We start from the raw sequence: 18,838 nt of genomic DNA, 5'->3' as shown, positions 1-18,838 counted from the left end.
ATAAAACTTTGGCAAAAACCCATTCCTTATATTCTCTGCAATCCTCCGTCGCTAATATGTAAGCAAGCCTCTGATTGGTTGAGAAGGAAACACGTGATCTAACTGTTTCCAGGATTCCTGGACGGTGTAACATTCGCCTCGAGCATGCACTTGGCCAAAACAACAACAACAACAGCAAATAAATCGACCTTTGGAAATTTAAGTTATTGACCCACTTTGATTAACCACGTGTTCTCCCTAGGGAGGCTATGCCCATATATGGTGTTCTGTCACGATTATAAGATAGCTTTCTACTCACACCTCGTATTTTCCCGAAATGCATCAGATAGGAGTTTTGAGATGGACATTAGTTGTCCTAGAAACTTCGAAAAGAGCTTATTCGATTGGAATTTGATAGGGCTAGTGCCCTTTTTAATGGTCGAAAGTGATCGGAGGGTAACTAACCCCTCCTTCCATACTCGACATTTCCCCAAACACATCCAATTCCCCTTCCACGCCCAGCATTTCCCCAAGACACATCCACTCAAAATTTTGAGATAGCTATTTTGTTCAATGTAATAGAAGGGTCCAGAAATTCTGTCTTTGAGGATGACCCCCCCCCCCCACAGACCTCAGGGCAAGGGTTGTAATTTATGCCCTGAGGAATGTAAGGTTTAAAAAACTTTAAACCTTTTTATGCCGTCTTTAAATAAAAGTATTAGCAGGTATGTGCACACTGCTGCTAATACTGCTGTTACTGCTACAGTTACTACTACTACTACTACTACTACTACTTGTTGGGCTAATAGCAATGAGGTGAAAATTTCAAGAAGTATATAAACATACAGGTTAATGTTTAAGGGTAAGTTGTGGGAGATTTTCAACTAGCCAGAAGGTACTACCTGTATACTTTTAATACTGCCGCTACAGTTAATGTAACTAATGACGCTAAGGATATTAAGATGAAATTTTTAGTGAACGTTAAGCAGTTTCAATTAAAGGAAAAAACTGTAGGAATACAGGTTTTCAAAAGGGCATATAAGCAATATCATAGGTAGCAACACTATAATAGCTAGAAATATCATTGAAAATTTTAAAGGAGCTAATTCAATTCAAAATTAAAAGTTCTGGTGACCTTTTTAAGAGTAACAAGAGATTCGAAGGCAAGCAGCCCTTATCTGAAGCCCCTTCGTTTTCCAAACACATCCAGTCAACATTTTGAGACAGCCATTTTATTCACCATAGAGTACGGTCCAGCAAATATGTCTTTAGGGATATAAGGCATGTCAAGCCCTGCCAATTATACAATTGGCCCATTAAGCTTTAAAACTAAATTTTACTTTAAAATAAATCAAAAGGTATTGTATTTATGGTTTCCAATAAGACACCTCGGCAATATATCGAGAACAACTGGGGGTAATAAGTTGAAACTTTTGGGAATACTACTATTAATACTTCTGCTCTTACAATATAAATAATTAAAAGAGTGTACGTGTATCCAGGTTGTCAAAGAGCAAAGATAAAATCTTTTGGGAGTGATATTAAGTTTTATTTTCAGATCAACTTTAGAAGCTATAAAATCAAATTGAAAAATGCTGTTTGGGTCATGATCAAAATTGTTGAAAAAGTTTCTCCAACATACAAATAGCAACCCATACTATGGATTCTTTTAGAAAAAAACTGAAAAGGTGTACAATATTATTTTTTCCATGAAAAAGACTATGTCAATAAAAAACGAACAAAAATTAATTTAAAACAACTTTTTCAACACAAAAAAAATTATTCAAAGAAAAGTAAAGAGCTTCATTAAATCAAGAATGAGCAAAAGCTAAGTAAAAAAATCTTCCAAGCGTAAAACTACGACAAATCACTCTCAATAAATAAATGAAATTCAAAACAAACAGAAATAACAATAAATGGCCAAGTCAAACTCAAAACGAGCAAAAATTAACATGAATAGGGCTGATAATTCCCCTGCCTTCTCGAGACCATAACACAATTTGCGCTTTACAAAAAAAAAAAAAAAAAAAAAAAAACACTTGACCGCGAATTGTCAGTTTGATTGACACATACTGATATTTATTCCTTAAAGTTTCGATAATTTTTTATTTATGAATGTAAGAAAAGTGAAAACATTTCAAAGTATTTTGTTTTCAGTAAAGCGCAAATTGTGTTCTGGTCTTGAAAAGGCATAGGGGTTATCAGCCCTACTCACGTTAATTTTTGCTCGTTTTGAGTTTGATTTGGCTATTTATTGTAATTTCTGTTCGTTTTGAGTTTCATTTATTTATTGATAGTGATTTGTGGTAGTTTTACACTTGGAAGATTTCTTGACTTTATTTTTGCTGATTCTTGACTTAATGGAGCTCTTTACTTATCTCTGAAAAAACTTGTTTTGTGGAAAAAGTTTTTAAAATAATAAAAAAAATGGGAGAGAGGAACTGAGATAAAGAGCAGGAGAGAAAGAGAGTGAGAGAAATTGTATTAAAAGTTTAGAATTATGTCACTGCTCGGTCCTGCATCCAACCACAATGTTATAAGAACTTTTTTTGTTTAATTGCCTTTGCAACTTCGGGGTAATTAATGACCTTTGGAGCATATGTTTTTTTTTTAAAGTAAGATAATTGTGAAATCATACACAGCACAATAGTGCTGCCAAAGTAAAGAGCAATGTGTTATTATTCTTTTTTCTTTGACCAGGGCACTTCGTATTGAAGTAGTTGTCGTAGAAATTTGGAAAACGACTCCATCGATTGGAAATTGAAAGGACTAGTGCCCTTTTCAACAGTCGAAGGTAGTTGTAGGGCAGCCAACCCTCCTCCCAGGCCCATCATTTTCCCAAACACATCAAAGCAAAATTTTAAGATGGCCATTTTGTTCAGCGTAGTTGAAAAGCCCGGAATTATGTATTTGAGGATTACAACCCCCACAGCCCTCAGGGCAAGGGTTGTAAGCTATGTCCTGGGGGCATATAGGGTTTTTATAGAAATTGTGGTCATATAAACTTCGGAGGGGTCTCATTAAATTCGTAATCAGAAGTTCTAGTGTCATTTTTAAGATTCAAAATGATCGGACGGCAGATGCCCCCCCAGTGCGTCTTATTTTCCCAAAACGTGTCTAATAGTGATTCTGAGTTGGCCATTTGTTGTCGTAGAAAATTCAAAAAGGGATTATTCGATTGGCATTTGCAAGGGCTAAGGCTCATTTTATTAGTCAAAAGTAATTGGAGGGGAACACACCCCACACCCCCATCATTTCCCAAAACACATCAAATCAAAATTTTTAGATAGACATTTTGTTCAGTGTAGCTGATAGGTCAGGAAATTATGTATTTGAGGACGACAACCCCCCCCCCCCCCTACAGCCCTCAGCGCAAGGGTTGTAAGTTATGCCCTGAGGGCATATAACGTTTTTTATGGAAAGGGCGGTTGTATACACTTCGGAGGGGGCTTATGGAAAGTTCTAGTGACCTGTTTAAGAATAAAAGTGATCGGAGGGCAGCCACCACCCCTCGCCCCACGTCGTATTTTCCCCGAATGCATCTGATTTAACTTTTAATGGAATCAGTTGTAGTCATAGAAACCTCGAAAATGGCTCATTCGATTGGAAATTGAAATAGCTAGTGCCCTTTTTAATAGTCAAAAATGAATAGAGGGTGAAAAGCCACCCCCCACGGCCTTCATTTCTCCAAACACTTCCAATCAAAATTTTGAGACAACCATTTTTTCACCGTAGTTGAAAGGTCTGGAAATGATGTCTTTGAGGATGACACCCCCCCCCCCACAGCCCGCAGTGCAAGGGTTGGAAATTATGCCCTGAGGGCATGTAAGTGTTTTATGGAAATGGTGGTCGCATAAACTTTGGAGGGGACTTATTGGATTGAAAATTAGAAGTTCCACTGTCCTTTGTAAGAGTCAAAGTGATCGGAGGGTAGTCAACACCCCCCCCCCACGTCGTGTTTTCCCCCAATGCAGTCGATAGAAATTTTTTGATAGCCTTGTGTTCAAATATAGTCATAAGATCATTTAACAAGGCCGTTGGGGCTGCCAGAATCCCACAGAGTATGGGGGTAAGGGTTGTAAGTTATGCCTCAGGGGCAAATAAGGTTCTTATGGAAAGGATAGTAGTTTAAGGTTTATAGGAAGCTTATTTGATTAGAAATGTAAAGTTCTAGTTCCCTTTAAAGAGTCAAAAGTGATGGAGAACAGCTAGCCAAGCTAGCCCCCTGACCAGACATCATGTTTTCCCGAAACGCATTCGATTGAAATTGTGAGATAGCCATTTTGTTAGTTATAGTCTGAAAAACTATACACCAATGTCTATAGGGTGGACACAGCCCCTCAGAGCCGAGGGGCAAGGGTTGTAAGTTATGCCCCGGGGCATATAAGGCTCTGATGGAACGGGTGGTTGTATGAACTTTGGTTCGGATGGAGCTCATTTGATTGGAAGTCGGAAGTTTTAGTTCCCTTTTATAAGTCAAAAATGAATAGAGGGCAATCAGCCGCCCCCAAGCTTATCATTAGTAGAAAGGCCTTATTGACTCCCACGATGACAATACCCCTTCGAATCCCAATCCGGACGCTTTTTTTTTAGACTCCCACGAGGACCACGTGGTTTATGGTTTTATTAGTGAGAATCAAAAAACAGGAACTTTCTCGCATTTATGGATGTCAACAGCAATTTATGCCTGTTTTATGGTTTTTGTCAGTGAGAATGAAAAAACAGGAACTTTCTCACATTTATGGATGTCAACAGCAATTTATGTCTAGGCCTCATGAGCTCGTGACAGGACCACGTGGTTTATGGTTTTTGTCAGTGAGAATGAAAAAAACAGGAACTTTCTCACATTTATGGATGTCAACAGCAATTTATGCCTGTTTTATGGTTTTGTCAGTGAGAATGAAAAAAGAGGAACTTTCTCACATTTATGGATGTCAACAGCAATTTATGTCTAGGCCTCATGAGCTCGTGACAGGACCACGTGGTTTATGGTTTTTGTCAGTGAGAATGAAAAAAACAGGAACTTTCTCACATTTATGGATGTCAACAGTAATTTATGCCTGTTTTTTGGTTTTTGTCAGTGAGAATGAAAAAACAGGAACTTTCTCACATTTATGGATGTCAACAGCAATTTATGTCTAGGCCTCATGAGCTCGTGACAGGACCACGTGGTTTATGGTTTTTGTCAGTGAGAATGAAAAAACAGGAGATTTCTCACATTTATGGATGTCAACAGCAATTTATGCCTGTTTTATGGTTTTTGTCAGTGAGAATGAAAAAACAGGAACTTTCTCACATTTATGGATGTCAACAGCAATTTATGTCTAGGCCTCATGAGCTCGTGAAAGGACCACGTGGTTTATGGTTTTTGTCAGTGAGAATGAAAAAAAAGGAAATTTCTCACAGTTATGTATGTCAACAGCAATTTATGACTGTTTTATGGTTTTTGTCAGTTAGAATGAAAAAACAGGAACTTTCTAACATTTATGGATGTCAACAGCAAGTTATGCCTAGGCCTCATGAGCTCGCGACAGGACCATGTGTTTTATGGTTTTTTTAGGTGAGAATGAAAAAAAAGGAACTTTCTCACATTTATGGATGTAAACAGCACTTTATGCCTGTTTTATGGTTTTTGTCAGTGAGAATGAAAAAACCTGACCTTTCTCACATTTATGGATGTCAACAGCAATTTATGTCTAGGCCTCATGAGCTCGTGACAGGACCACGTGGTTTATGGTTTTGTCAGTGAGAATGTACATGCTCGACGCGAATGTTATGAGATTGTTTGGCTAACCTAACCTGATAAATTGATTTACATAATCGGTGGGGGAATTATTGGTTCACAAAAGGGGAATTAAGAAACAATCATGGCTTCTTTGATCTTTAGGCTAACCTAACCTGAGAACTTGATTTACAAAATTGGCGGGGAAATTATTGATTCACGAAGGGGGAATTAAGAAACATTATGGTTTCTTTGATCTTTAGGCTAACCTAAACTGAGAAATTGATTTACATAATCTGCGGGGGAATTATTGGTTCACGAAATGGGAATTAAGAAACATTATGGCTTCTTTAATCTTAGGTCTGAGGGATAAACGTTCTTTAGGCCAGAGAGAAAAATTAATATTCTATTTTTAAATAGGGCTTCATTGATCTTTACTGTCAGGAATTAGAAATGACATCACTTGTTATCTTGGAATTATGCGGGAGTCTAAAAAGATAGAAATTCTATTTTTAAATACGGCTTCACTGAGCTTTAAGTCGGAGAGATAAATTGATATTCTAACGAAAACTTAATAGTTTAGCTAGGAAAATTTATGAGATGAAGAGATTAACGTAGGAAAGCGTTTCCAAGAAATTTGAAATGTGACAGCACAGAGATGCCAAAAAAAAAGGAACACACATAAATTACGTTTAGGAATTGTTTGGGCGAAACCGTTTTAGGGAATTATTTCGGCGAAAACGTTAGAGACATTTTAAAAGATGATTTTAGAAAAGGTTTTAGAAGAGGTTTTGAGTGTGGTCGTTATAATACACAAGTTCCATTTGCACAGTGTTGTGAGGTCCCCTACCCCAACCCCAAAGAGTCCTCATACCCCACCCCGACCCCGAAGGGTCCTCATACCCCAACCCAACCCCGAAGGAAGCCCCCGGTCCCCAAAGGTTCCCCGGGGTCCCACCCGGCCCCCCAGACCCCCAAGGGTCCCCCAGACCCCCAAAGGCCCCCCAGGCCCCCAAAGGCTCCCCCTGGTCCCCAAAGCCCCCTCCCTCTCCCTCCCTCTCCTCCCCCATCCTCACCTCCCCCTCCTCACCTCCCCTCCTTCTCCTTCTCCTCCCCCTCCCCTCCCCTTCCCCCCCCTCATTTTTTAATATTATTTTGTGCACTGAGACACAGAACGACCCCCACCCCCCCCCCCCCCCTAAAGGGCCCCCGGCACCCCCATAAGTTTTTTTGTGTGTGTAAGTTTTGTGTAAGTTTTTATGTGTGTGTAAGTTTTTGTGTGTGTGTAAGTTTTTTTGTGTGTGTGTAAGTGTTTGTGTGTGTGTAAGTTTTTGTGTGTATGTAAGTTTTTGTCTGTGTGTGTGAGTTTTTGTGTGTGTGTAAGTTTTTTTTTGTGTGTCTAAGTTTTTGTGTGTGTGTTAGTTTTTTGAGTGTATGTAAGTTTTTTGTGTGTGTTAGTTTTTTTTGTGTATGTTTGTTTTTGTGTGTGTGTGAATTTTCTTGTGTGTGTGTTATAGTTTGTGTGTGTGTGTAAGTTTGTGTGTGTGTGTTAGATTTTTTGTTTTTGTGTAAGTTTGTGTGTTTGTGTATGTTTTTTTTTGTGTGTGTAATCTTTTGTGTGTGTGTGTACGATAGTTTGTGGGTGTAAGTTTTTTTGTTTGTGTAATTTATTGTTTGTGTTTTATTTTTTATGTGTCTGTAAGTTTTTGTGTGTGTGTAAGTTTTTGTGTGTGTGTAAGTTTTTTTTTGTGTGTGTATGTTTTTGTGTGTGTGTGTGTTTTTTTTTTTGTGTGTGTTTTTTATTGTTTGTGTGTGTATTATTTTGTGTGTGTTTAAGTTTTTTTTTGTGTGTTAGTTTCTGTGTTTGTGTGTTTGTTTTGTGTGTGTAATTTTTGTTTTTTTGTGTGTGTGTGTGTAATTCTTTTTCTTTGTGTAATTTTATTTGTTTGTGTGTTTTTGTTTGTGTGTAAGTTTTTGTGTGTGTAAGTTTTTGTTTGTGTGTGTAAGTTTTTTTGTGTGTAATTTTTGTGTGTGTGTGTAAGGTTTTTTTGTGTGTGTTTGTTTTTTTTTTTTTTTTTTTGTTTTTTGTTTGTGTGTATTTTTTTTTTTTTGTGTGTGTAAGTTTTTTTTGTGTGTGTGTAAGTTTTTGTGTGTGTGTGTAAGTTTTTTGTGTGTGTGTAAGTTTTTGTGTGTGTGTGTAAGTTTTTTGTGTGTGTGTAAGTTTTGTGTGTGTGTAAGTTCTTTTGTGTGTGTGTAAGTTTTTGTGTAAATTTTTGTGTGTGTGTAAGTTTTTGTGTGTGTGTAAGTTTTTTTGTGTGTTTTTAAGTTTTTTGTTTGCTTAATTTTTTGTGTATGTAAGTTTTTGTGTGTGTGTGTGTAAGTTTTTGTGTGTGTGTGTGTGTGTGTGTAAGTTTGGTGTGTGTGTCTGTGTTTGTTTTTGTGTGTGTGTGTGTGTGTAAGTTTTTGTGTTTTTTTTATTTTTTTTGTGTGTTTTAGTTTTTTTGTGTGTATTTGTTTTTTTTTTTTTGTGTCTTTATTAGTTTTTTTGTGTGTGTTTTATTTTATGTGTGTGTATGTTTTTGTTTTTTTGTATGATTTTGTGTGTGTGTAAGTTTTTTTTGTGTGTGTATGTTTTAGTTTGTGTTTAAATTTTTTCTATGTGTTTAATTTTTTGTGTGTGTGTAAGTTATTTTGTTTGTTTAACTTTTTTTGTGGGTGTAATTTTTTTTTGTGTGTGTAAGTTTTTGTGTGTGTGTTATTTTGTGTGTGTTTGTAATTTTTTGTGTGTGTAAGTTTTTGTGTGTGTGTGTAAATTTTTGTGTTTGTGTTATTTTTTGTGTGTGTGTGTAAGTTTTTGTGTTCGTTTTAGATTGTGTTTGTTTTTGATTTTTTGTATGTTTGTGAATTGTTGTGTGTTTGTAAGTTTTTGTGTGTGTGTGTAAGTTTTTGTGTGTGTGTGAGTTTTTTTTGTGTGTGCCAATATCAATTCTATTTTCCAAAAACAATATAAAATTTTCGCGTGTGTGTGTGTTTGTACTAAGTTTTTGTCTGTGTATGTTTTTGTGTGTGTTTATGCTTGTTTGTGTGTAAGTTTTTGTGTGTGTGTAAGTTTTTTGTGCTTTGGTAATATTTTGTGTTTGTGTATTTTTTTCTTGTGTATTTAAGTTTTTTGTGTGTGTAAGGTTTTTTTATGTCTGTAAGTATTTGTGTTTCTGTAAGTTTTTTTGTGGGTGTGTAAGTTTTTTTGTGTGTGTGTAATTTTTTGTGTGTGTCTAAGTTTTTTTGTGTTTTTCTAATTTTTTGTGTGTGTGTGTGTGTAAGTTTTTGTGTGTGTGTGTTAGTTTTTGTGTGTGTGTGTTAGTTTTTGTGTGTGTGTTATTTTTTGTGTGTGTGTAAGTTTTTTTGTGTGTGTAAGTTTTTGTGTGTGTGTAAGTTTTTCTGTGTGTGTAAGTTTTTGTGTGTGTGTAAGTTTTTGTGTGTGTGTGTAAGTTTTTATATGTGTGTGTAAGTTTTTGTGTGTGAGTAAATTTTTGTGTGTGTGTGTAAGTTTATGTGTGTGTGTAAGTTTGTGTGTGTGTTTAAGTTTGTGTGTGAGTGTTAGTTTTTGTGTGTGTGTAAGTTTTTGTGTGTGTGTAAGTTTTTTTTGTGTGTGTAAGTTTTTTTGTGTGTGTGTAAGTTTTTGTGTGTGTCTGAGTTTTTGTGTGTGTGCCCATATCAATTCTATTTTCCTAAAATAATATAAAATTTTCCACTTCAATTCAGATTTTTCTCAAAGAGATGAAAAATTTTAAAATACTGTTCTAAATTTTTTATAGAAGATAAAAAAGTTAAAGTTCTCTTCTGAATTTTACTAAAGAACATAATTCAATTCTAATTTCTCCAGAGAAAATAAAAAGCTTCCACTTCAGTTTTAAGTTCACCAAGACACTAAAAATTTAAAGTTCACTTCTAAACTTTTCCGTAGAAGATAGGAAAAGTTATACTATGATTGTGATTATTTTCGATGAAGATAAAAAGTTTCACTTTAATTCTAAATTTTCTTAAATTCATTTCCGGCCTTTCTCAAAGAGATGAAAAAAATTTAAAGTTCTGTTCCAAATATTTCCCCGGAAGAAGAAAAGTTCAACTTCGATTCTGAATTTTCTCAATGAAAATGAAATAAATTATTGATCAATTCTATTTTCCCAAAATAATATAAAAAGTTTCCACTTCAGTTCAGATTTTTCTCACAGAGATGAAAAAATTTAAAATACTGTTCCAAATTTTTCATAGAAGATAGAAAAGTTCAAGTTCTCTTCTGAATTTTACCAAAGAACACAATTCAATTCTAATTTCTCCAGAGAAAATAAAAAGCTTCCACAGATTATTTTCCATGAAGATAAAAAGTTTCACTTTAATTCTAAATTTTCTTAAATTCAATTCCGACTTTTCTCAAGGAGATGAAAAAATTTAAAGTTCTGTTCAAAAAATTTTCCCGGATGAAGAAAATTTCACCTTTGATTCTGAATTTTCTCAATCAAAAGGAAATAAGGTATTGATCAATTCTATTTTTCCAAATAATATGAAAAGTTTCCACTTCAGTTCAGATTTTTCTCAAAGAGATGAAAAAATTTAAAATGCTGTTCCAAATATTTCTTAGAAGATAGAAAAGTTCAAGTTCTCTTCTGAATTTTACCAAAGAACACAATTCAATTCTAATTTCACCAGAGAAAATAAAAAGCTTCCACTTCAGTTTTAAGTTCACCAAGACATAAAAAATTTTAAAGTTCACTTCTAAATTTTTCCGTAGAAGATAGGAAAAGTTATACCATGATTGTGATTATTTTCTATGAAGATAAAAAGTTTCACTTCAATTCTAAATTTTCTTAAATTCAGTTCCGACCTTTTTCAAAGAGATGAAAAAATTTAAAGTTCTGTTCCAAATATTTTCCCGGAAGAAGAAAAGTTCAATTTCGATTCTGAATTTTCTTAATGAAAATGAAATAAGTTATTGATCAATTCTATTTTTGAAAATAATATAAAAATTTTCCACTTTAGTTCAGATTTTTCTCAAAGAGATGAAAAATTTAAAATACTTCCAAATTTTTCATAGAAGATAGAAAAGTTCAAGTTCTCTTCTGAATTTTACCAACGAACACAATTCAATTCTAATTTCTCCAGAGAAAATAAAAAGCTTCCACTTCAGTTTTAAGTTCAACAAGACATAAAAAATTTAAAGTTCTGTTCAAAATTTTTCCGTAGAAGATAGGAAAAGTTATATTATGATTGTGATTATTTTCCATGAAGATAAAAAGTTTCACTTTAATTCTAAATTTTCTTAAATTCAGTTCCGACTTTTCACATAGAGATGAAAAAAATTTAAAGTTCTGTTCGAAATTTCATAGAAGATTGGAAAAGTTATACTTTGATCGTGAATATTCAAGTTCTCTTCTGAATTTTACCAAAGAACACAATTCATTTCTAATTTCTCCAAAGAAAATAAAAAGCTACCACTTCAGTTTTAAGTTCACCATGACATAAAAAATTTGAAGTTCAGTTCTAAATTTTTACATCGAAGATAGGAAAAGTTATACTATGATTGTGATTATTTCCTATGAAGATTAAAAGTTTCACTTCAATTTTAAATTTTCTCAAAAAAGTGAAGAAAAGTTCAACTTCGATTCTGAATTTTCTCAATGAAAATGAAACAAGTTATTGATCATTTCTATTTCCCAAAATAATATAAAAATTTTCCACTTCAGTTCAGATTTTTCTCAAACAGATGAAAAAATTTTAAATACTGTTCCAAATTTTCCATAGAAGATAGAAAAGTTCAAGTTCTCTTCTGAATTTTACCAAAGAACATAATTCAATTCTAATTTCTCCAGAGAAAATAAAAAGCATCCACATCAGTTTTAACTTCACCAAGACATAAGAAATTTAAAGTTCAGCTCAAATTTTTTCTTTAGTAGATAGGAAAAGTTATACTATGATTGTGATTATTTTCCATGAAGATAAAAAGTTTCATTATAATTCTAAATTTTCTTAAATTCAATTCGACCTTTCTCAAAGAGAAGAAAAAATTTAAATTTCTGTTCCAAATATTTTCCTGAAAAAGGAAGTTCAACTTCGATTCTGAATTTTCTCAATGAAAATGAAAAAAGTTATTGATCAATTATATTTTTCTCAAATAATGTAAAATTTTCCACTTCAATTCAGATTTTTATCAAAGAGATGACAAAATTTAAAATATTGCTCCAAATTTTTCATAGAAGATAGAAAAAGTTATATTTTTATGGTGAATATTCTTCATGAAGATATGGAGTTCCACTTTATTTCGAAGTTTTCTTGAAGAAGTGCAAAATTTACATTTGCTCTTATGAATTTTCTTAGAGTGGAGAAAAAAAAGTTAGATCAATTCTTAAATTAACCAATGAAAATGAAAAAGCTTCCATTTCAGTTAATAATTTCTCAAACACATAAAAATTTAAAGTTAAATTTTAAATTTTTTCATAGAAGGTAGGAATGGCTATACTATGATTGTGATTATTTACCATGAAGATAAAAAGTTTCACTCTATTTCTAATTTTTCTTAAATTCAGTTCATTCATCTAACCACCAAAAACAATAGGTTACGTTAGGTTAGGTATAAATAAATATTAATAAATAATTAGAAACATTTCTCCACGTTTAAGTTAGGCTAGGTTAGGTTAACTTATCATGAGCGCTCATGATAAGCTAACCTAACCTAACTTAAACATGGTAAAAAGATTAAATTAGGTTAGGTTAAGCTAGATTAAGTTAGGTTAAGTTAGGTTAGCCTACGTACGCGCGCGTACGTAGGCTAACCTAACCTAACTTAACCTAACCTAACTTAATCTAACCTAACCTAACCTATTTTAATCTTTTTACCATTTTTAATTTATGTTAGTTTAGCTTATCATGAGCGCTCATTATAAGCTAACCTAACCTAGCCTAACTTAAACATGGAGAAATGTTTCTAATTATTTATTAATATTTATTTATACCTAACCTAACCTATTTTTTTGGTGGTTAGATGAATGAACTGAATTTACGAAAAATTAGAAATAGAGTGAAACTTTTATCTTCATGGTAAATAATCACAATCATAGTATAGCCATTCCTATCTTCTATGGAAAAATTTAGAATTGAACTTTAAATTTTTATGTCTTTGAGAAATTATGAACTGAAATGGAAGCTTTTCATTTTCATTGGTAAATTTCAGAATTGAGCTAACTTTTTTCTCCTCTCTAAGAAAATTCAGAAGAGCACTTGTACATTTTGCACTTCTTCAAGAAAACTTAGAATTAAAGTGGAACTCCATATCTTCATGAAGAATATTCACCATAAAAATATAACTTTTTCTATCTTCTATGAAAAATTTCGAACAATATTTTAAATTTTGTCATCCCTGATAAAAATCTGAATTGAAGTGGAAAATTTTACATTATTTTAGAAAAATAGAATTGATCAATAACTTATTTCATTTTCATTGAGAAAATTCAGAATCGAAGTTGAACTTTTCTTTTCCGGGAAAATATTTGGAACAGAACTTTAAATTTTTTAATCTCTTTGAGAAAGGTTGGAATTGAATTTAAGAAAATTTAGAATTAAAATGAAACTTTTTATCTTCATGAAAAATAATCACAATCATAGTATAACTTTTCCTATCTTCTATGAAAAAATTTAGAACTGAACTTTAAATTTTTTATGTCTTGGTGAACTTAAAACTGATGTGGAAGCTTTTTATTTTCTCTGGAGAAATTAGAATTGAATTATGTTCTTTGGTAAAATTCAGAAGAGAACTTGAACTTTTCTATCTTCTATGGAAAATTTTGAACAGTATTTAACATTTTTTCATCTGTTTGAGAAAAATCTGAACTGAAGTGAAAAATTTTTATATTATTTTGCGAAATAGAAATGATCAATAACTTGTTTCATTTTCATTGAGAAAATTCAGAATCGAAGTTGAACTTTTCTTCACTTCTTTGAGAAAATTTAAAATTGAAGTAAAACTTTTAGTCTTCATAGGAAATAATCATAATCATAGTATAACTTTTCCTATCTTCTATGTAAAAATTTAGAACTGAACTTCAAATTTTTTATGTCATAGTGAATTTAAAACTGAAGTGGTAGCTTTTTATTTTCTTTGGAGAACTTAGAAATGAATTGTGTTCTTTGGTAAAATTCAGAAGAGAACTTGAATATTCACGATCAAAGTATAACTTTTCCAATCTTCTATGAAAAATTTGGAACAGAACTTTAAATTTTTTTCATCTCTATGTGAAAAGTCGGAACTGAATTTAAGAAAATTTAGAATTAAAGTGAAACTTTTTATCTTCATGGAAAATAATCACAATCATAATATAACTTTTCATATCTTCTACTGAAAAATTTTGAACAGAACTTTAAATTTTTTATGTCTTTTTGAATTTAAAAATGAAGTGGAAGCTTTTTATTTTCTCTGGAGAAATTAGAATTGAATTGTGTTCGTTGGTAAAATTCAGAAGAGAACTTGAACTTTTCTATCTTCTATGGAAAATTTGGAAGTATTTAAAATTTTTCATCTCTTTGAGAAAAATCTGAACTGAAGTGGAAAATTTTTATATTATTTTAGAAAATAGAATTGATCAATAACTTATTTCATTTTCATTAAGAAAATTCAGAATCGAAGTTGAACTTTTCTTCTTCCGGGAAAATATTTGGAACAGAACTTTAAATTTTTCATCTCTTTGAAAATGGTCGGAACTGAATTTAATAAAATTTAGAATTAAAGTGAAACTTTTTATCTTCATAGAAAATAATCACAATCATGGTATAACTTTTCCTATCTTCTACGGAAAAATTTAGAATTGAACTTTAAAATTTTTTATGTCTTGGTGAACTTAAAACTGAAGTGGAAGCTTTTATTTTCTCTGGTGAAATTAGAATTGAATTGTGTTCTTTGGTAAAATTCAGAAGAGAACTTGAACTTTTCTATCTTCTAAGAAATATTTGGAACAGTATTTTAAATTTTTTCATCTCTTTGAGAAAAATCTGAACTGAAGTGGAAACTTTTCATATTATTTGGAAAAATAGAATTGATCAATAACTTATTTCATTTTCATTAAGAAAATTCAGAATCGAAGTTGAACTTTTCTTCTTCCGGGAAAATGTTTTTAACAGAACTTTAAATTTTTTCATCTCTTTGAGAAAAGTCGGAATTGAATTTAAGAAAATTTAGAATTAAAGTGAAACTTTTTATCTTCATGGAAATTTTAAGAGAGCTATTTTGCTCAGCATTGTTAAAAGATCCACTAATTATTTCTTAGGGGATGTCAACCTTCCCACAGTCCTCATGGTAAGGGCTGTAAGTTAGGCAATTTGGTCATTGTTAGCCTATAGTATATGTTATTGAGAAAGGTATGCTTGATTGAACTTTAGTTTCCAAAAAGACGAAGAGAATTCAGGTGAGCCTTTCAGAGAATGCTTGGGGGAGGGTTAAATAAATCAAAAGACGTTACGTGCACACGGATTGTCTGAAGGGTGTAACTCAGGAATAACTGAGAATATTAATTTGGAAAATTCAGTAAATGATAAGGCAGATGATCAAAAGGAACAATTTGCATGCTACTAATACTACTACAACTGCAATCACTAATATTATCACACTACTCTATTAACAATATTGACGGGAAATTCGAATTAAATCAGAAGACGTTATGTGCATGCAAATTATGAAAAAATATATCAGAAGAATTGACTTGGGTATTATAAGCTGGAACTGTCAGAGAATACTTCAAAGGGAAGATCATCCGACCAAAAGGCAATATGCGCACACTAATGCTAATACTACTTTTACTGTCACATTTGCTACTACTACTACTACTACTTCTTTTGCAACTATTTGTAAGGCTAAGAGCATTGAGATGGAAATTCAAGAAGTATATGAAAATACAAGTTATCGAAAGGACATATCAAAAGGACTTAATTGTAGTAAGTTGACACTTCCAAGACTTGATGAGAGGGATGTTCTACTGACCAATAGGCAATATGGTAACATTTCTGCTGCTATTAGTACTACCGCTAATACTATTAACACTATTGCTAGTAATATCAATGCTATTACTCTGACTACTATTACAACTATGCCTAAGGGTATGAATATGAAATTTACAAGGGATTTTGAGGGGGAAGGTAAACTTAAGCACAACACGCCATTTGTATGCATGTTGTCAAAAAGGTGTAATGGCTATATGTTAGGGACTGTTTGTTGTGTGAAGTTTAAACTAACATTGCGTGATGTGAGGGGTGCTGAATTAACCTAAAGAAAATATTTGTATCTTAAGGGGAATCTCTCAGCTTTATCCTGCACAAATTCTTAATGTCAACATTCCCCATTTCAAAATCTATTTTTTTCAATACCAAAGCTTCACCGAAGCATCCAAACTAGTTTAAAAGTAACAATACTAAAGTAACAAAATTTCAAAGCAAAGAAAGTATCAAAGTAACAATAAGCAGCTTGTAAAACTTACACCCCTTGCCTCGTAAATCAAAGTTGACCCGTAAATCAGTAAATCAAAATATATAATTAAAAAAAGTACCAAAGAAACAATAAGACCATTACAGAACTTACTGCCCTTGTCCTGGGGGCTGGGGGATATTTCAACATCGGAAGCATAGTTATTTGGTCTTTGGACTATTTTGAACAAAATGGCTATTTTAAAATTTTGACCGGATGCATTTGGGGAAAAGGGGGTGGCCGGTTGTCCTTTGATCACTGTTGACTCTTAGAAAGGGAACGAGAACTTTCAATTTCCAATTGAATGAGCCCCTTCCAAAGTTAATAAGATCACCCTTCCACAAAAACCTTATATGTTAACAATGGGCATCTTGCATAAGTGGCAGCCCTTGCCCCGGGTTTTGGGGGGATTGGTCAACCCCTGAGCTATATTCTTTACTTTTGGACCATTTTGCAAAAATGGCCATTTCAAAACTTTGATCAGATGGATTTGGGGAAAAAAGGGTGTGAGTAAGGGGGCTAGTTGCTCTCCGATCACTTTTGACTCTTTATAAGGGAACTAGACTTTTCGATTTCCAATCAAATGAGCCCCCTCCAAAGTTTATACGGTCACGCCTTCCATAAAAACCTTATATGTTAACAATGCAAAACTGGCGCAACTTATAGCCTTTGTCTGAAGGCTGGGGGGGGGGGATCAAACCATAAGCCAGTTATTTGACATTTGGACTATTTTGAATATAATAGTTATCTTAGATTTTGATCGAAAGCATTTGGGTAAAAAGGACGTGTGAGGGGGGAGGTGCTTATTCCCCTCCGATCACTCTTGGCTCTTAAAAAGGGAACTAGAAATTTTGATTTAAAATTGAATGAGTCTAGTTTGAAGTCTATACGACCACCCTTTCCATAAAAACCTTATATGTTAACAATGGACAGCTTGCACAACTTACAGCCCTTGCTCTGGGGGCTGTGGGTTACAACCTTTGAGGCGTAATCATTTGACCTTTGGTCTATTTTGAACAAAATGGCTGTCTTAAAATTTCGATCAGATACAATTGGGGCAAAGAGGGTTTGGAGGGGGGCTATTTGCCCTCTGGTCACTTTTGACTCTTAGAAAGAAAACTAGAACTTTCAATTTCCAATCAAATGAGTCTCCTTCAAGTTTTATACGACCACACCTTCCATAAGAACCTTACATGCCCCCGGGGCATAACTAACAACCCTTGCCCCATGTCTCTGGGGTCTGTGTCAACCCCAGAGATATTATTGTGTGATCTTTGGCCTATTTTGAGCAAAATGAATAACTCAAAATGTCAATCAGAAGCATTTGAGGAAAAGGGGGCGTGGGGAGTCTCGTCACCCTCTGCACGCCTTGACTCTAAAAATTGAGCTAGAACTCACACAGTCTGTTCAAATGAGCCTCCTCAAAAGTTTATACGACCACCACTTCTATAAAAACCTTATATGGCCCCGGATGTAACTTACAATCATTACTCCGGGGTTGTGATGGGTTTTATAAGCCGCGGAGGCATTGTTACAGGATTTATGGACTATTTTAAACAAACTGGCTATCTCAAAATATTGATCGGATGCATTTGGAGAAAAGAGGGCATGAGGGGGGGGCTAGTCATCATCTGATCACTTTTGATTCTTAAAAAGAGAACTGGAACTTTCAATTTCCAATCAAATGAGACTCTACAAAGTTTATGCGACTACTCCTTCCATAAAACCTTTATATACCCCCGGGCTTTGGGGGGGGGGGGAGTGTTGACCCCAGATTTTTGTTATCTAGTTTTTGGACTATTTTAAACAAAATGGTCATCCCAAATTTTGATCGGAGGCATTTAGTGAAAACAGGGCATGGGGGGAGCAGCTGCCCTCCGATCACTTCCGATTTCTAAAAAACGCACTAGAACTTCAGATTTCTAATCGAATGAGCTCCCACTGAAGTTTATAAGACCACCTCTTCCACATGAAGTGCCTCTAGGAAAAGGAAATCATAGGACGTTGGAGCTTTATGGCCTATACTGTAGGCAACGCTATAGCGTTGCCTCTGAAAGAGTAACCTACGTGATTTAGAAATTTACCCAAGCGGTAAATCTACTCAAGCGGTAAAACAGTGAAAATTTAACGATTATTCTATTGTAATATATTCTATTTTATATAAATATAGAAACTTCACCTTAACTCTTCATTTACGAACACGTTCCTCTTTTTTCTTCTTTTGGCAATTCTTTCAAGGTTAAAGCCATACCAAGAAGCAATAGGCAAAATTATTGCCCCAGAAAGTATAATTATGCCAAAAAGTGCAGTCAAAGCGATTGCAACTGGTCCAGCTATATCTTGTGAAAGTACATTTGCTAGATTGAACGGAGTAGAGAATGTAAACCCCAAATTGACAGGTTGAAAAAGGGCTGGCCGTGGCAATACACTCATCTTAAACCTAAAGAGAAAACTGGATTAACTTGAAGAAAAAAAAGGTAAGTCCGTAACTTGTTAGCCAGAGTAGCGCCACCCTGAGATAGGATTGAAAAGCAAGAGGAAAAACTAAAGAGTACCAAGGTAATAGGATCCTGAAGGATTAAACAGAGAAAGTAAGAAAAAAAAAACACTGTATTCTCTTTTATTTACTCCCTACA

At 33.6% G+C, this 18,838-nt stretch overlaps 1 protein-coding gene across 1 annotated transcript in view; it reads right to left on the bottom strand.

The window, feature by feature from the left end:
• Positions 1-18,635, bottom strand: part of LOC148942147 (uncharacterized) — a 40,669-nt gene extending 22,034 nt beyond the window's left edge. The window contains exon 1 of the mRNA XM_089103242.1: positions 18,382-18,635. Coding sequence (XP_088959368.1) covers positions 18,382-18,635 — 254 coding nt within the window. The remainder of the gene's footprint in view (positions 1-18,381) is intronic.
• Between the last annotated feature and the right edge of the window lie 203 nt (positions 18,636-18,838).

The sequence above is a fragment of the Artemia sp. Qi Xiang Cuo genome, chromosome 17, assembly GCF_049724085.1.
Source record: "Artemia sp. Qi Xiang Cuo chromosome 17, ASM4972408v1, whole genome shotgun sequence".
In the NCBI taxonomy this organism is placed as follows: domain Eukaryota; kingdom Metazoa; phylum Arthropoda; class Branchiopoda; order Anostraca; family Artemiidae; genus Artemia; species Artemia sp. Qi Xiang Cuo.
Note: the sequence above shows the minus strand (reverse complement) of the source record. Positions and strands in the feature narration are given on the sequence as shown.